At 38.1% G+C, this 19,836-nt stretch overlaps 1 protein-coding gene across 5 annotated transcripts in view; it reads right to left on the bottom strand.

Annotated features, from left to right (window-relative positions):
- kdm4b (lysine (K)-specific demethylase 4B) overlaps nt 1–19,836 on the bottom strand; it is a 479,312-nt gene that overhangs the window by 116,996 nt on the left and 342,480 nt on the right. For all 5 annotated transcript variants that reach the window (XM_043720917.1, XM_043720921.1, XM_043720919.1 and 2 more), the window contains one exon: nt 15,872–15,992. In XM_043720917.1, coding sequence (XP_043576852.1) covers nt 15,872–15,992 — 121 coding nt within the window. The remainder of the gene's footprint in view (nt 1–15,871; nt 15,993–19,836) is intronic.

Here is a 19,836-nt window from a genome sequence, read left to right as displayed (position 1 = left end):
CTGTAAGTGGTTTGGAAATGTAACATATTCATGGAGTGAATGAGGTCACTGGCCTTGGAAATGTTGCTGCTGAGTGCCCAAGGTGGAAGTCTGAACGAGGGAGTCATCAGGCTCGCACCGACATTCACATTCAGAATTCTGTGTATCTAGTTTTATCTGGAACACGCTAGAGTAGGAACCTGCATATCAGTGAGGAAAAATTAGGTAGCAACGAAGGTGATAATGAACAATAATTTCTGTTAACAGACCATTTACTGCTCACGAGAGGATCCTGTCTTGGTGCCTGGAATGTTGTTGGAATTTGTGCCATGTTGCTCTCAATAATCGAGAAAGGTCTCACTCTTCTCATCAGATTTCCTGAAATTGTTTCACCACAGCCCACATCATTAAGGACCTGAGAAAATTCTGACCATAGTATCATTATCTTTAGGATTCAAACTAACTCCTCAAATCACTTACAGCAAAGGATATTTAGAAATTACATTGTTATTTTGATTTTAATGAGGACTAGACATAGGTTGGGCCCAATGATAAAGAATTGGAGTGGGTGACCCTGGAGCTTTCGCCTCAACTGGAATTAAATCAACAAAAGGGACCAATAAAAAAAATAACAGTGTAGTCTTTATGGTGATCATCAAATTGTGAATCCATCTCTTGGGTGTACTTCATTATTCTAAATTTCAAGCCAGACATCCAGTAGGAGACTCTTCCACACAAATTTTTAATGTCAAATTAATAGAGCAATCGTAGCTCCCTAACTTCCTGCCCACTAGAGATTCAAGTGATTTCAATAAGACCGATGGCACATGGTCCTGATGCAAATTCATTGACCCGAAAATGTTAACTCTCTCCACTAACTGTGCCTGACCTGCTGGCGCTCATTTTTTGCTTATATTTCAAATGATCTATTGCTCCCTTTAGGAGTTACTCAAACAAGAATGTGAAAAACACATTCTGCAATCACTGAGATTTAGTAGCATAGAAGGAACACTATTCGATATTTATTTTGCAACACAGTTTATGCTTCTTTCAAGAAGTTTCGTGCAGACAACAGACAAGCACCATTGAAACCAGTGAAAACACTGACAAGGAAAGGGCAACAAATAAAAAGGACAGTAATTGGGATTTGTTTACACCAGCAGTGTGATACTGGATTCTAACTGACAAGACAAAAACTTTAATGCATTGATGAGCGCAAACATGACAGTTTGTCGGCTATCGCTCTATTCGATAAATATTACTGTTCAGAGGATTGGATGGATATACTGTTTAAACACTAGTTCAGTCATACTCAATATGCTGGATACTCAATAGATAAGGTATATTTCTGTAACTGATTGGCCCAATGTTGCAATGCACAGAGGTGCTTTGTCAATCATGTTGTATAATTAGCCCATCACTTCTGGATTCATAGCGAGAAAAATAAAGTGATCATTCGTCATACTTTTCAGGGATGAAAGTACTATGTTTCACAAATTATCAACAATGATAATGTTTTTCTTCCTCCGAATCCCTCATCCCACATTCCAAGCTGAATCCACTGCTTCTATACCTTCAGTTTTACCACTGCAACTGAGCCACATAAAATTGAGAGGACAAATTCCCTCTTTTGATTGGAGAAAAGGCTAGCTACATTGGGGAGGAATGGAGAGAAGACAGGGGACAGATTAAAAAATAAATCATTTGAGCAGACTGCTTAGAATTAGCAACATGATGCAATAATAGGGACAGTAATGCAAATAAATTGGTTTGTCAAATTAAATTAAAGTTAAAAACCATTCATATCTCAAACAGAAAATAAACACTTAGCTATAAATAAAAAAGACAAATATTCATGTGTTCAACAAAACACTGGAATGCTTAGGTGGCCCTGTCTATCAGGTAGTTATGAGAATACTTTAAAGTCTACAGCAAATCATACAGCCAGAAATTGCAATCTGTTTTTGGCCTTTCTTTTTCACAAATTACTTTAATGATGTATTGAAGCTTGTGATCCACATGCTGTATCACAGTAACGAGTAATGATGGTACACAGATTGCTCTGATTACTGCAGCAGGTTGTCATACAGTTAATTCCTAATAGTATTCCCACTTGAAAGACTAGTTTATTCATACAGTAAATCTGAGATGTGCAGTCATTTTCAGTAAAGTTCATCTTCTGCTTGCACTGCCTGATCGAACCATTCAACTCAACCCAGCTTTAGATAAATACATTAAACAGTCTACTCTTCAGTTGTCACATTAAGTTTCATATTCAGACAACAAATCGGTCATTTATTACCCCAGTAAATTTTATATCTTTAAGGTAATTTTTTTTCTTTTTTTATAAAATTTCAAACTCTAACATTCCAATTATAGAGTTTACTGCATATTTCTGGCACATACTTCAGCCAATCATAATGCCTCTCTGAAGTATGGGAAGATTGACTTCGCTGCTCTGACTGTTCAACTGACTGAAAAGATATTGAAAGGAGAACTGCATCTTGTGACCATTCCTACATGAAACTACTCAAAGTCACTCAGATCAAACCTCAATTCTTCATGCAAAATATTTGGTGTCAATCATCTCACTGTGGACTAAATACTCTTTGCTATCAAGTACTATCACTTATGTGACACCATCTTGTGAAGGAGCTTTAGGTCATGTCACATTCTACATGTTTGGCATTATACTGAACTTTTCTAATATAGGGGAGGCAGGGAGTGTGTGCTCAATAGCTCCCACAAAGAAAATTGTGATTGATCAGGTAACGATGGCAGTAGGCAGACACATCTACTGATCTGCTCAGAGTGGTTCAAATACATCAGTTTAGAGGGTTTAGAGGGATATGGGCTAAAAGCTGGTTTATTTTGGATAGCTGGTCAGTATGGACAATATGGACCAAACGGTCTGTTTCCATACTGTACAGCTCTACGACTTTAAGACATTTTAGGTCATCATGAGGACATGAAAGAAAGTTTTAAACACAAGTAGTTTTGCTCTGACACAACTGGTGCAGAAGAATGGCTTGGGTGGCTTGCCAAGATGATTTGAAACCTAGGTATGATCACCACCATGTAACTGGAATATTCGGTATTAGATAGAAACATTAAAAAAAAGGTGCACAAGTTGGCCTTTCAAGCTTCACCATTCAATATTATCATGGCTGATCATCCAACACAGTATCCTGTCACAATTTTGCCCTCTGCCCTTTGATCCCTTGATCCCAAAGGACTACACTTAGCTCCTTATTGAAAATATTCAACACTTTGGCCTTAGCTGCTTTCTATAGCAGAGAGGCCCACAGGATCACCACTCTCTGGGTGAAGAAATTTCTCATCTCAGACCCTAAATGGATTTCGCCGTATCCTTAGACTGCAATCGCTGGTTCCGACTCCCTGGACATCTTTCCTGCATGTACTATGTCTAGTTAGTCAGAAGCTTATAGGTTTTTGAGACTGCCCCCATCATTCTTCTGAATTCCAGTGAGTGGACACTGTCCTCACCAATGCAATCTCTCTTTGCATGTCAGTCCTGCTATCCCAAGAATCACAAGTCTGAGAATATTGGAAGGGTATGTTGGTAAAGCTCAGTATGGGAGAGGATTAAAGCTCGAAATGTGTGACACACTCATTGACATTTCTCCAATCTTGTGTGCTTCAAAAAATAATGAAGTAAACAGGTGGCTTTTCACAAGTAATACTCTTTTTTACTGTAACAAATAAACCTCAAATAAAGAGAATGACACTGTATACCAGATTCCAGCCAGGAGTATGCAGTTGACACTCCTGCTTTAATGAACCCATTGCTCCCTCAAGGCATCTATCATCTCTTTAGTTCATGTATAAAAATCCATCAAGATTACTGACAAACACCACAAGGGAGCTGCAAGGACAGCTCCATTATCTGACAAGTAAGTGAAGCAAACAGAACTGAACTGTTATTGCATTAGGAGGAGAGCAGTCACAACAGAATGCATTAAATTCAAATTAAACTTTTTTTGTTACTGTTCATTGCATTAAAACCTTTTTAGATGTCAGCAAGACCTTTATTGTTCCTGTTAGAATACATAAAGAAAGTGCAACACAAAAGGTTGAAGCTAAGATTTATTCTGTTTTAAGCAGTGAAATTTACTTATTTGTTACTTGTCATTTATTTGGGTTTCAATTTTAACCATTTCAAAGGCTATCACTTGCAAAATGATTCCTCAATTGCAGAGTGGGGTGTACTGAACCCAAGGACAGACTTCTCAAAATTAGGGAGAGAAAGGATGGGCTGCTCTTTTCAATTTTCTTCCCATTCCTCAAATTCGTTATGCAAGTCATTTTACTTCACACAAGCCTGATTGCATGGCTCTGGAACACGACCTGACAATTTTGATGTAGAGCAGAGAATTAAGAAACTACAAAGTTACTAAGTTTCTTTTTAAACATTCACACCAAGACTGAATGGCCTCACTTATACTTTGCTTTTTCACCTGTTCAAACTTTGATTTGATGTGAAGTAAACAAATAGTTTAAAAGTAAAGACTGGCCATGTAATGGATCTTAAAACATCACACCAAGGAAATAAGGTTCGGATCTTGCTATTATAAACTGTGATAATATATATATTTTAAAATCATTCACTGTCAATTTGGGTTTTCTTTCAGCAAGAGACCACTTCATTCAAACCAAAACAAAGCAAACTATGATCTGTCAAGCCAGGTTCCTATCTGGGATCTGACTTGTCCAGTAATAATATTAGCTGGAAGCACAACCTTTTATCCTTAGCAGTGCATAAATCAAATGCACTGGGCTAATTTCCCACAAATTAATGGTGGCTGCATGCTACATGCCATTAATTATAAGCATATTGACCAACACGTTCGGAGGTAGAAAAATATCATCGTTGGATTTACATTCTGAAGATGGTATCCCATTCTTGACGGTAAGCCTGCCTCCATTCAGCCATTTTGATTTTTCATGCATCAACTCTAATTAGCATGCACTGGAAAATCAGTGGTTTCTGTACAGTTGAAGATAGGAGGTAGGATAAAATGGATAAAGAAGCTGCACAAAATGGCTTCTGCACTGCTAAATTAGATTGCAGGACCAGACAGAAACAAGAAACCACAGACTGATGTTTCCCCATGCTTATGTGACTACCTATAGTTAAAGCTATGAAGAAGTAGACGGATGAGAAGAGAAAACACTGACCACATTTGCAAGCTGCAAGTCCTCAGAGGAAATACTAAACCACATTTTGCAAGCTGTGAATCTTTGTAAAAGTAACATAAGCCATTACAACTTAATCAATACCATTGGTTCAAGTTACTACCCATGAAGTGATTATAATTTATTGATTGGTTGTTACTATGGGATCATGCTCCATGTCTGATGACAATTAATGTATATAAACCTTATGTAAACTCTGTAAGGCTGTTGGATTCTTTTGATTGCCAAGAAGTTTTCATACTTCTGAGCAAATCAGAGCCTGCCAACCCAGCCGTGTAACATACAATAAACAATTGCTTGCATGTTGGACAAAGTGTCATTTACAGGTGTGTTAACTGACTGATCGTGGAACCAAGTGACATATACATCATCAGAGTGAGAAGAAAAAAGAGCCTGTACTGAAAGTTCTCACCTTTGCATTGGTAAATTACACATGAAGATAAAGGAAAAGTTGACCTTTCCTCCGTATATGCCAGCGTATGTGCAAACTGCATGACGTTTAAAGTGAATAATTACACTGTGATTACCTGGGAACGTTAAAATTTGTTTTTAACTTTTTTAAAAATATAATATATTTCCTGATTCAGCCTCTGGTCTGCTGGGCTATTGTAGGGTGTGTGTTTTTTTTCAGGTCATGGTCCTGGTTGAAGAGCCTACTCAATGCCAACAAGAGAGATGGTCTCTGCCAGTGCTGCTGGTAGGCCAAGGAAACGGTGTACATCTAAAAACTGACTGAGGCCAGGCTGAAGGGCAACAGTGAAGGGATGAGGAGGGATTTGGGATGGACCCATAGAGGAAGAGAATGAGGTGGTGAAAGTAGATGTGAGGAAGAAAAACCTTGAGTAGGGCTCTTCAACTGGGATCATGACCCGAAAAAAGCACACCCCTTACAACAGGCCAGCAGACCCGAGGCTGCAGGTTGGACAATGTCCCCTCCCATCACATTGTAAATTAAAGCAGCAATAGGAAAAAATCCTTATCACTTAAGACCTTGACTGGACAATGGGCAGGCAATAAGAGTGTATCTGTAAAATTAAGATGGGGATGGGTGGACTGGCAGCAGGGAGAGTGCCAACACCACTTGCCCAAACATATGGATCCACCCAGCTCTTTCCTACCCAAAAGCAGCCCATAAAAGTCAGCTCCACGAGTTGCAAATCTCTGCCCTTTGCCTTGCACAAAAGTCACCTTACCTTAGCTTTCCCATTCTTTTGAAGAACTTACTGGATTTATCTAATAAATTTGCTACAGAACTTCAGAACACACAATTAACAAATTTATAAATCAATGTGACAATCATTAACGCAAAGCCAATCAATGTCTCCAACCCAGGAGATAACTTAAACTGTTTAATTAAAATGCAATAAAGATTCTAAAACATTGATTTTAAATACATTGTTCTTATTTTTACTTTTTATCCTTTTATTTCTCTCAATCTAAACTTTTTTTCCCTTACTCTTTTTATAAGTGATTTGATTCTATTTTATCCTCATTATCTAAGTTTCATTCTCAATCCTAATCGCTGGAGACAATGTTAATTCTATCTATCAAACAGATCCAAAATGATCAACTATCCTCATTGCGCTATGATCAGTTTGTATTTTTTGCAATTTGCAGAATGATTATGTTTGAGAGGTAGTTGCTGGAAGGAGGTGACCTAACAGTGCATACGGCAAAATGTCCCACCACAGCAACTGTTGAACAATTATCTGCTTTGAATGCCAGAGATTTGGGGGCAAGTTTCTCATCAAGATTGAGGCAGAACATTGGAAGAATGCAAAAGTAAATATCAAATGTTTCCATAGTGTAAGTGTACAATTATCAATAATTTGAAAGGAAATATTTAAATGTAGGAGGAAAGAGTAGGATTAATTGAATAACTTTTTTTCAAAATTTGTCATGGGTATGATAGAAATGGCTCCTTCAGTGCTGGAGTTTTTAATGAATGACCCTCCATCTATTTCAAAAGGATTTTTGAAAATTGCTGATGTCTATCTTCATTGCATAAAAACATTACAAGGCCACCATGGTGACAGCAGTGTGGCAAGCTGACATCCTTCAAAAATAACCAAGTTAAATAATAATTAAAAAGAAAAATGAAAGCTCGGCAACAGAACAAATGGAAGGTACATATAAACTATTCTAACCATAAATTGGAAGAAAAAGAAAACATGAGGCAAGACAAAATTAAGATAAAGAAAAGAAAGAGGAGTTCCTACATGAACAGCCAGTACTGCCCCAATGTACACACACACACTGCGATAGCTATGCTCCTCTTCTAAAGGTCAACTTTAACACGGCAATAGGGAAGCTTTAAAGCAAAAGGTTACCAATCTGTTGACTGAGAAGGAAAAAAGGTCTGTGTTGAAAAACCTCTCCACTGCATCAGTAAATTACAAATGAAGACAACGAGAAAGCTGACATTTCCACCACACATGCCATTGAGTTACAAACTGCATCATGTCTAAAGTTGGTAAGCGTGCTGCGATTATCTGGGGAAATGTTTTATTGACTTGATATACTTCATGATTCAGTTGCTGTCAGAAGAAATTACAGGTAGTTCTTCTATAACGCGACGGTTGCATTCTTATGCAACCCCACATTATAGAAAAATCGCACTTTAGAAACAGCGCTTTATGTGTAGGTGGTGATATTGTGTTACTGATAACTCATGTTAAAAATCTGCACTTTAGAAACATTGTCCCCAATATGTGATATAGTATAATGACCTGTAGTTCAAGGGTCCTATACCTGCTGTACAAATCTTCTGGGATGCCCATAACCTGACAAATATTGAGGCAATAAACCTGATTTTTGACAAACATTGCTCTTTAAAAAAGAAAATGGTATTAGTGATATATTTGCAGTTAGGAAATTAATTTGTTTAATTGCACTCAGCTAAATATAGCTCATTACCATTCACCTGAGTGTTGTGTCCAATTCCTTTGTAATAACATCATACCTGAGGATGCACTCCAGAGAATTTGACGTGTGCATAAAGTACTCATTAGTCAATCACTCACCTACAGATCTTTATACTTTCAAATTCCTGTATTGCAATGTCAACTTTGGGGTTTATAAGGATAAAGGATCTCAAATGTTAATTACTTTGTAAATAAAAGACAGTCTATCAAGCACACTTTAATGTTATAATGGAACAATACTGTTCTGACACATTCATTTTAATTTATGCTTTTGTGGCTCATTAGTTCAAGTATTCATGTTTCCCAGGAACAACACTGGGATTTTCAATTTTTTCCATAGTACCTAAATAGCTTATTATTTGAAACAGTTCATCTGTGATGAAATTAGCACATGCTTTACATCAATTTTCATGATAACTCACTTCTACACTATTCCTAACTGCACAAAGTGCAGCACCAGAAATAATAAGGGAGCCAGTACACTGGGCAGAGATTTGAACAGAATACTGGGAATAGCATTAACACACTGGCAGTTTGTGAATGGCAATACAGTACGGAAATTCGAATTGTGCAGTTGCATAGATGCAATTTGTCATTCACCTTTTTTTTGCTACAGATTAAATGTTTCCTTCAGATTCAAATTTCAGTTTCTACATAGTGCCCATATTTCAGTCCACTTGAAAGCCTATCTTTCACTGGACCACTGAAAGTTTTAACTACATCAAGACATAAGGGGTGAAATCCAACTTTGGCAGGAACATAAAACTGATGGTAGATAGCTCAATTTTGTTTTCCCTAAAGTCGAATGAAGTCAGGCAAGGCATATAATTGCATTCATTCCAGTTGATAGTGAGATAAAACATGAGATTTATACATGTAGATTAGATTCCCTATGGTGTGGAAACAGGCCCTTCGGCCCAAAAAGTCCACACCGACCCTCTGAACAGTAACCCACCCTCCCGTCTGACTAATACATCTAACAACTATGGACAATTTAGCATGGCCAATTCACCTAACCTGCACATCTTTGGAATTTGGGAGGAAACCGGAGCACCGGAGGAAACCCACACAGACACGGGGAGAATGTGCAAACTCCACACAGACAGTCACCTGAGGCTGGAATTGAACCTGGGACCCTGGTGCTGGGAAGCAGCAGTGCTAACCACTGCTAACCACCGTGCCGCCCTACATGTTCTTCTTTTTTAAAAAAAGTGTATTTAAAACCAGTGGCAGATGGGTGTTGGTCTATTTTCATTAAGGGGTTTGACAATTAGTTACTTCAGTCTTTCTGGAATTGCAACTTTAAAACTCATGTCAAAGAGAACAAGTGACTGCAAGGGCCACAGGAGCGTTGCCAGAAGTTTGTTCATATTGTTTATGTTACAAAAGGAGAGGAAAAAAAAGCTATTAATATGGCAGGATCTAGGATGAGAAAATTTTTTAAAAATAATTCAGTTAAAAGGCTTTTTGATTCAGACTGAAAGAGACCTGACTGAAGTCAGATGCAAGTATAGTGTCTCATAGAAAAGACTGTTTAGTTAAGAGAATAAGTTAGCTCAGTGTATTGATTACAGTTTGTGAAAACTTCCAGATCTGGTGTGTTTGGATAGGAACTGCAGATCATTCAAAACTGAGAAGGTTTGAGATCTTAACTGTGTATGTGTTCAAGAGAAAGATCTTTATAGCTCTCAGAACAGGAACCAAGAACAAAAAACTTAAATCTACAAATTGGGGAATAGATGGGATTTTGTTTTGTTCTGAGTTTTTAAATCTTTCAATGAGTGCGTAGCCCTTGTTTTGTTTTATTTTATTGTATTTTTCCATGTTGTTAACAACTTCTTTATTGTTAAAACCAAGTCGGCAGCTTTGTGTGTCTATGCTTCCTTGAACAAGTGCCACCTTTTTAAAAAATCTACAAGCCAGATTTAATTCTGGGATTGGACTTGCCCAGTAGTAAAGCAGCTGAGATCATATCTTTACCATAATTTCGTCTGAATTTTTATGAGTTTAACAACTACTATCTCTTGCCTTTGACACTTTCAGCTTTAGACATCCTTCATTGATTAAAATACTTCATACCATTACCGTCATTGGTTTGAAACAGAATTCCTACATCACTCCTATTGCTTTAAAATCAAGAATCTCAGCTTTCTAATGCATGAAACATTTATTTTCCAAGCAGAATTCTAACACTTGTCTACCCAAACTTCAATATTACCCAATGTGTGAGGAGTCTCTGCCACTTCTCCAACAGATTGCAAATAAAATGAAGGACCAAATTGCAACCTTCATTCCTTAATTAATTCTCACTCCATCAAATGTTTTCTTATTTTACTTTATTTACTGATACAAGTGAAATCATGATTTTTTATTTCCTCTTGTTGCTTCTAAACCATTTATTTTTTTCTTCCTTCTATGCACTGAACCAGATCTATCGCTATAGCTTCTCCTTTTTACTTATTCCACGCCAACAGATTATTTACTCACTGGCTCATTATGCTGCCGCTGATGTCAAATCCACTGACCATATCTCTATTATTCTTTGACTGCAATGGCTTCTTTACCAATCTTCCATTTTCCACTAATATTAGCTTGCCAAATCTTAGCTGCCTGGATTACAGCAATGGGAAGTCCCACTCATTTGCAAGACATGTTCCCACTCATTTTGACTGATCCTTTGTCCTTCAATTAATAAAACTTAAAATTCCTATCCTTGACAACAATTCTATTTCAATGCTTCCCCATGTATCTCTTCTACTTGGTGCTTTGAATATTTCAATTCTTAAACCATTTGCTTTTGTGGATTTACCTCTCCCATTCAATTCTCTTTTTAAGCTATTTTGGCTCAATTGGAGTCATTCTAACATGAGGTATATGAAATAGGAGTAGGCGATTCAACCTCTCAAGCCTGCCTTGCCATTCCATAATATTATGGCTGATCTGCTCTCGGCCTCAACTATTCATTTGTGCCAGCTCCTCATAGTCCTCAACTCCTTGATATTTCCATCTGCCTCATCTTTAAATATTTTCAGTAATCTACCCTCCTTAGAACGTCCCGATGATTCAGTGGTTAGCATTGCTGCCTCACAACACCAGGGACCCGTACTTCATTCCATCCTTGGACTGTCTATCTGTTTGGAATTTGTGCATTCTTCCTATGTCTGCATGGGTTTCCTCTCTCAGTCCAATGATGCGCAGATTGGCCATGTTAAATTATCCATAATGACTAGCGGTGTGTAGGTTAGGTGAATTAGTCATAGGAAATGCAGGGTTACAGGGATAGGGTAGGGAGATGTGTCTGGGTGGGATACTCTTTGGAGGGTCAGTGTGCATTTGATGGGCTGAATGGCCTGCATCCACACTGAAGGGATTCTATGATTCTATAGAACTCTGAAGTACAGAATTCCAGACCTTCACTTACCTCAGAAGAAATTCATTTGCATCTCAGTTTTAATGAATGCCCACTTATTTGTAATTATATCTTAGTTTGAGATTGCCCACTAGTATATCATCAACATCCATCTCTCAAGCCCTTGTAGAATTGTGTACTTTTCAAGAAGATCTCACCTCATTTTTCTTAACTCTAATGAATAAAACCAAACCTCTTCAACCGTTCTTGATAAGTCTAACCCCTCAAACCAGGAACCAACCTGTGAATCTCTTTTGAACTGCCTCCAAAGCAAATGTACCTTCCCTTATTAGAGGGACAAAGACCGCACATAGTACTCTAAGTATGGCCTCATCAACAGTCTATGCAGTCGTAACAAGACTTCCCTATTTTTAAACACCAACCCTCCAACAATGAAGGCTAAGTTGCCATTTGCCTTTTTAGTTATTTATTGCACATGCATGCTAACACAGTGGTTCATTCAAGAACACCCAAATCCTACTGGGCTGCATTTGTTTGGAGTCTGTCTCCAGTTAAATAATAGTCCATCTTTTAAGTTCTGACCAAAGTGCAGGTCGTCACGCTTTCCTACATTAAATTCCGTCTGCCAGATTTCTGTGCACTTACATAACCCATCTATATCCCCTTGCAGATTCCTTATATCCTCAACATAAGCCTTCTCACTAATTTTATATCATCAGCAAATTTGGATGCATCACACTCTGCCCTGTCCTCCAAGTCATTGGTATAACTAGTAAATAACCTAAGATTGATCATTGTGGCACTTGATCTTTCCAAACTTATAAAGATCCATTAATCCTGCCTCTGTCCCAACGTGTTAACCAATCCTCAATCCATGCTAATACATTACATTTCTATCTTTTATGTGGCACCTTTCTGTATGCCTTCTAGAAATTCAGAAGCACTGTGTCTATCACCTCATTTTCACCAGTTCTGCTAACACCCTCAAAGAACTCTAAGCAAACTTGTCAAACATAACTTCCTTTTCACAAACCCTCTTTGACTGCATTAATCTTTTCCAAATGTCCTGCTATTTCTTCCTTAATAACGGACTCAAGCAATTTCTTATTGACAGATGTCAAGCTAACTGGCCTATAATTCCCTGATGGAATACAGGCATCACATTGGCAGTTAACCAATCTAATGGAACTTTCCTGGAATCCAGTAAATTCTGCAATATTTGGACCAATATTGCCATTATCATTTCAACCAGTTGCTTTAAAACCCTAGGATGCAGGTCATCAGATCTTGATGACTTGTCGCTCGTCAGTCTCATTAACTTGTCATATACTTAGTCTCCTGAGATGGCTTTAAGAATTGCCTTCCCATTAGCACTTTAAATTATCTGCCATTTTGCCAGTCACATCCTCCATGGGTCCCAAACTCACTTTAGTACCCTATATTCTGATAGGATTTTTTGCTGTTTGTTTTTGCATTTCTTGTCAATTTACTTTCACAATCAATTTTGTTCTTTTTTATTAGTTTTTCAGTCATCCACTGCTGGTTCCTAATATTTCCCAAATCTTTAGCCTATCATTATTTTTCAACTGCTACTGTGGCTTAGACTTTGATTGGATACTGTCCTTAAGCACCTGTGTTAAACACAGGTTGTTCATCCTTCTCAGAGGATACACTTTTGCTGAGTGTATGATACATCTGCTTAAATGTCTGCTACTAATCAACTACTAACCTTCTCCTGAGTCAATTTTCCCAGCATTCACACCTAAGACAGAGCATTCCTCATTTCTTGTAAATGTCTTTTTTTGAGGACACTGGCTTGAGTTGCACACTCAAACTGATGTCTCACCACACAGAGTACTATCCCCAAAAGGATCTTTAACTATGAGATCTCTGACTCATCCTATTTTATTACACTTTACTAGATCTAGAATAGCCTCTCCAAAGTAGTGTTTTGCCACTTACTGTTCTATCCCAGATGCACTAAAAATTTACGTTCCAGCTACTCTTCCCCATCTGACTTTGCCAGTCAATATGTAGACTACATCACCAATGACAATTATAGTGTCCTTATTACATGCATCCATTATTTTCCAATTTATACTTTTGTCCTACAGTGAGGCAACTCTTTGGGGATCGATAAACAACTTCCAGTCATGGCTTCTTTCACCCAAATGAATATCACATTGCAAGCTATTTCATTACTCACCACTACACTGAAATTTCTTTTAGTGACAATACTACACCAGCTTTGTTTCCTTTTGTCTATTTTTCCAGAACATTAAATACTCTTTAATATTGAGTTTGCAGTCTTCATTGTCCTGCAATCATGTCTCTATAACAGCTATCAAGTAATTTATTTCTACCTGCGCTGTCGACTCATCTATCTTGTTATAAACACTGCAGGCATTCAGATAAATAGCCTTCAGTTTTAGGAGCAAATTACTGAGATGCTGGAATCTGTACTGCAAACAAAAAAATGCTGGAAATCACAGCGGGTCAGGCAGTATCTGTGGAGAGACAGCAAGCTCACATTGAGTCAACTGGACTCGAAACGTTAGCTTGTTCTCTCTTCACAGATGCTGCCTGACCCGCTGTGATTTCCAACATTTTTTTGTTTTCAGCCTTAAGTTTTGACATTTTACCATTACTACTTATTATTGTAGTTCTAACATCTACTGTACACTTTTGCTTATATTTCCTGCCCCATTCTTGTCAAACCTTTTTGCCCTTCATTAGACTCTCATGCTTTTTTGATTGTTTTTAAAAGCTACCTTCAATTGAACTCTCCAATACCAATTAATCAATTTAAAGTGCTTACAACCCCAGTCCCGAATTATTAGGACACAGGTTCCAGCATGTTTCAAATGAAGTCCACCCCAACAGGACAGCTCTCCTTCCCTTGTACTAGTCAACCATGACTTGGGACCTATTTCCTTCACATCAATCTCTGAGCCATATATTTAGTTTTTTTAAATTTTATTTAGCCCACACCAATTTGAAGTAGAAATTCTGAGAATACCACCACTGTAATTCGGGCTACCGAGATCATTGATAACTACTTGAACCACAACAATGGATCCTTCCCCTTCAAGTTCCTCTCCAGCCTAGAAGAAATGTTCTTAATCTTGGCACCAGACAGGAAATATCACTTTCAACTCTCTTTGTTGCAGAGACAGAATCTATTCCCTCAGTCTGCTGTCCTCTATTACTTCTACATTGTTATTTTCTCTGATCCACAGTGTTTTGGTCAGTTTGCTCATCATCCCTGCACCTTGCATCCTCATCAACATCAGGAGCAAGAACTTCATGTTTCTTGGGCAAGGCTTAACCTCCCCCAAAGCTACACTCAGGATTGCAATATTTGCCTAATTTGTAAACAAATCTTATCCTTGGCCATGATCAAATTTGATTTAATTAATCTAAGTGCGTGGTTGTGTCCTGAAACCACGACCAGGTAGCTGTTCTCCTCTTTAATGGGTCAGAGGATGTAGAGCTCAGATTCCTGTTCATCAACTCTTAAGTCGAAGTTCCTCAAGTAGATAACACTTGCTGCAGATGTGGTCGTCTTGGAATGTACTGGCATCCACCAGCTACTACACATCACCTGTTTAGCTATCGCAATTCTATTTGATTAGTTAATTGTTTTAAGTAGTTTAAAAATTCCAAATGCAGACTTCAATTGTAATATTGTCTGATTTAAGCCACTTGGCCAATCAAGAAAAGCACGGAAGAAATACCCACCAATCACTGTCTTGTCTTCCTGAGATGTTGCACTTTGGTTCTGACAGGTTGAAACACACTCAAGGGGTGCTCTGCTGACACGATTTTAATCGTTCATTGCCACTGCCCTTCTAAACCAGTCTGCTCTCCCAGTCAGCTTCACTGGTAATCTGATTTACTGCACACTTGCCTCCCATCACCTCTCAGTCAGAACACTGTATACTTTCCTCAAGCATCTTCATCAATAAAAGATTAATTGTTTCATTCATTTATTGCTTTGGGACATGGCTGTGCCCAAATTAGCAGTTGCATTTATCTAAAAAAACAGCAGCATGTGTATTGTAATTAAATGGTTGTGAAAAAAATTTAAATCCCCTGAAGATGTATCAAATATTATCGAGTCTCTTCACACAGTCACCTCCTATACCTCAACCTTTATCAATCTTTTAATCACTCCCTAAATGACCTTGATTTTCTTTTACTGAACTTGCTTTACTATTGCTTTGCACTATGGTCCATGGCGATTTACTCTGGATTTTTAAGATAAAACAGTACCCAAGCGTTGATTTCAGGGCAACACTTTTTAATTGGGAACAGCATGTTAAGAAGTGTGTGTTGAACTCTAAATCCCTTGGGAAAGAACCAGAAGCAATTCACCTACCTTCATCGCTGGATGCTTCCAGTTTGACAACGGACAATGGAGATCGAGCTGGGGGCTTGCTGAAGGGATGGCGCCGACTCTTTGTGATCTCCTTCTTCAACTTTGGATAATCTGGTGGCACCTGTGAAACACAATCAAAATCAGGCAAAAAAAAATCATGGAACATGAAGCAATGAAGATGCCTAGATATCTGCCCAATGGTTAGCTAAGTAACAACGCACAGAGCCACATTGTAAAAGAAGGCCGTATGGTTCTCTGTCTCTTCTGTATCAAGACAGATATGGTTGAGGTAGGTGTTCTCATGTGAACCTAGACATGGTATTATGACAATGAATGTCCTACCTTAACTTAGTGTTCACACATTCATTTTCCAATAATTTCATATTTTCCAATATGAACAAAAAGTTGGGATGGGAATCCAAAGCCAAATGTTGTGCACCAACATCTACCTGACTGGATACCAATTGGCTTAAATCTTTAACTTTATTCTGGCACCGTCCTAGTCACTGCCATAGTAAGCATTGTATTTAGTCATCGAGTTACTCTGGCAGCTACATTAACTAGCAGTTTAATGATCTGATGCCCTTCAATGTTTTTCTTTCATAAAAATATCATCACTTTTAAAGTTGATTGATTTAAAACATCCACTGATACTTATAAAAGGCCTTTATTAACTGGTATTCATGCAAAAAGTCTTAAACTACTGTTAAAATAGAAACAGGCACAGGTTTTGTATGCAGTTCTTGCTTTTACCCAAGGCCATACTTAGCCAAGTCAGAAAGATTGATTCAACTACATTTCTAACACGAACACATCTGAAAGTAGTACTGCAGTTTTAGGCTTCCAAACAGGGCAAAGACATGGGTTATTATAAATCTTATGTGAACTGCACAGGAGATACAACTTATAAACAGAAGTTAAAATTAGATGACAATGCAGAGCGCAGTCATTGTAGTGATATGCAGTCCCAGAGAATATTAGATTATTCTGTACCATAAACCAGTCACTATAAACTGGAAGTCAAATCGGATTACAGATGTCACTAGAATGCACCAGCTTCAGTTCATCCCAAAAGGTTCCGACCATACATTTTTATTTCATAAGGATAGTTCTGATGAATGCTTTATCAATCTAAAACATTGCACTTGTTTCTCTCTCCACATATATTGCCAGGCTAGAGAACTTCCCACTTTTATTATGTCTATGCAGATATTCACCATTGAATTTGTACCACATTTTACAATAAGAATGTGCATTGAGCGCAACATATATATATTAGAAAGAACAGTGAGAGTCTAGGGTTGTAACTTTATCATACTTTTGAATCTTTCAGAAAGAGACAAATATCTACAACAGTACAAGTGTTGGGGGGTGGGGGAGGGAGATGAAAGGCCGTTTTATGGTGATCTAGAGGCAATATCACTTGATTTGCAATTTAGAACTCCATATTAATATTCCTATATCATGGGTTTGAGACCTACCAGGCAGCTAATGGAATTTGGAATTCATGAAGATAGGAATAGAAATATAAAACTTGCCTAATGGCAAGAATGACTATCTTCAATCAAACCCAACTAGTTCACAAATGCCTTTTAGGAACAAATAGTTGCTGTTCTTGCCTGATCTCACCTACTTATAATTCCAGACCCACAGCAAAGTCACTGACTCCGAGCAAGAGGAAGTACACAACTCTGGTGCAGCCACAATTGGAGTATTGCCTACAGTTCGGTCGCCACATTATAGGAAGGGCGTGGAAGTATTGGAAAGGGTGCAGAGGAAATTTACCAGGACGTTGCCTGGTATGGAGACAAGGTCTTGAGGAAAGGCTGAGGTCCTTAAGGCTGTTTTCGTTAGAGAGACAAAGGTTAAGAGATGACTTATTAGAGACATACAAGGTGATCAGAGGATTAGATAGGATTGATAGTCAGAGCCTTTTTCCTCAGATAGTTATGGCTAACACAAAGGGACATGACTTTAAACTGAGGGGTGATAGATAAAGGACAGATGTCAGATGTAGGTTCTTTACTCAGTAGTAAAGGGCATGGAATGCCCTACCTGCAACAGTCGTAGACTCGCCAACTTTAAGTGCATTTAATTGGTCATTGGATAAATATACAGATGAAAATGGAAGAGTGTAGGTTAGATGGGCTTTAGAGGGCCAAAGGGCTTGTACTGTGCTGTAATGTTTTATGTTCTATGTCACAATGCCTTGTGAACAAATTTGAAAATAAAAAAGACACAATTAGGTTCATCCTCTGCCAACTGAAAAATTCTATCCAGTGTAGTCCTACTTTTCAACTCTTAGTCTGCTTCCTGAAGGGTGACAGAATGGATGGACAAGTCAGAGAAGTGTGAAGTGATCCATTTTGATAGAATGCAGAAAGCCAACACAAAATGTTTTTTAAAGTTTGAAAGGACTTGAAGGAACAGAAGGGCTTGGGTGCACATGTGCAAAGATCATTAAAGGTGACAAATCAGATTGGGAGAGAAGTTAATATAGTATATAGTATCCTGAGTTTAATCAATAGAGGTATAAGGCACAAAAACCTTGAGATTATGCTAAACTTACATAAAACAATAACTTAGAGCATTAGTCTTAGCAGGGCACATTTTCTGAAGAATATGAAAGCATCAGAGAGGTGCAAATAAGACAGACAAGAACAATTCCAGGGATGAGGAACTTAAATTACCTAGATAACATTCATTATTATAAGGTAGCAAAGCAGAAACATCAGTGAGCAAGGTAATCCAAATGCTCAAGCTAATGCTCGACATATGGACATATGAGTCAGAAATCCCTTGAGCCTATCCCATCATTGCTGATCTGATTACCACCTCAATTGCCACCCACTGCTGATAAACTTCCAAGCTTTTGCTTATTAAGCACCTATCCACCAGTGTTAAAAAGAATTAGCGGATTCAGTTTTCACCACTTTTACAGGACAAGAGTTCCAAAGGCTCATTACACTCAAAGGATTTTGCTTAACTACCGTTTTAACTGGACAAACCCTGATTTTAACAATGGCCTGGGTCTAGATTCTCATATATCCCATATCTCTACATCTACCCAATCAAGATCTTTCAAGATTTTATGTTTCAATAAAGTAATCTCTTCCTCATCTAAATGCCAAGTGAATGTAAACCTAGGCTATCCAACCTTTCCTCATAAGAAAATCTGTCCATTCATTGTTTAAGTCTCGTGAACCTTCTCCGAACTGCCTCCAAATAATTTACATCTTTCCTTAAATAAGGTAATCAATATTGTGTACAATACTCCAGATGTGGTTTCTGCAGTATCCTGTATAACCGAAGCATGGCCTTCACACTTTTATATTCAATTCCCATGGTGATAAAAGGTATACCATTAGCTTCCCTCATTACTTGCCGTACCTGCATACTAACCTTTTGCAATTTATGCATAAGGTTACCCAGATCCTGCTGCATCTCAGAGCTCTGCAGTCTCTCATTATTTAAGGTAGTCCTGCAAAAATGGGCAATTTCACAGGTCCAAAGTACATCTTTACCTACTCACTAAATCTATCAATAAAAGTTTATAATTTTGTATCCTCTTCACAACTTATCTTCCTACCTATCTTTGCATCATCAGAACAATTGATAACCCCCTCCGTTCAGTCATCCAAGTCATTATATAAATTATAACCAGTTGATGTCCGAGCATACATCCCTGTAGCACACTACTCGTTTCAGCTTGCAAACCTGAAATTGCTTTTACATCTACTCCCTGTGTCTTATTAACCAGCCAATCTTATTCCTAAGGAGAAAGTGAGGTCTGCAGATGCTGGAGATCAGAGCTGAAAATGTGCTGCTGGAAAAGCGCAGCAGGTCGGGCAGCATCCAGGGAACAGGAGAATCGACGTTTCGGGCATAAGCCCTTCTTCAGGAATGAGGAAAGTTTGTCCAGCAGGCTAAGATAAAAGGTAGGGAGGAGGGACTTGGGGGAGGGA

This window comes from Chiloscyllium plagiosum, chromosome 31 (genome assembly GCF_004010195.1).
Source record: "Chiloscyllium plagiosum isolate BGI_BamShark_2017 chromosome 31, ASM401019v2, whole genome shotgun sequence".
Classification (NCBI taxonomy): domain Eukaryota; kingdom Metazoa; phylum Chordata; class Chondrichthyes; order Orectolobiformes; family Hemiscylliidae; genus Chiloscyllium; species Chiloscyllium plagiosum.
The sequence above is the reverse complement of the archived record's forward strand: the minus strand, read 5'-3'. Positions and strand labels throughout refer to the sequence as shown.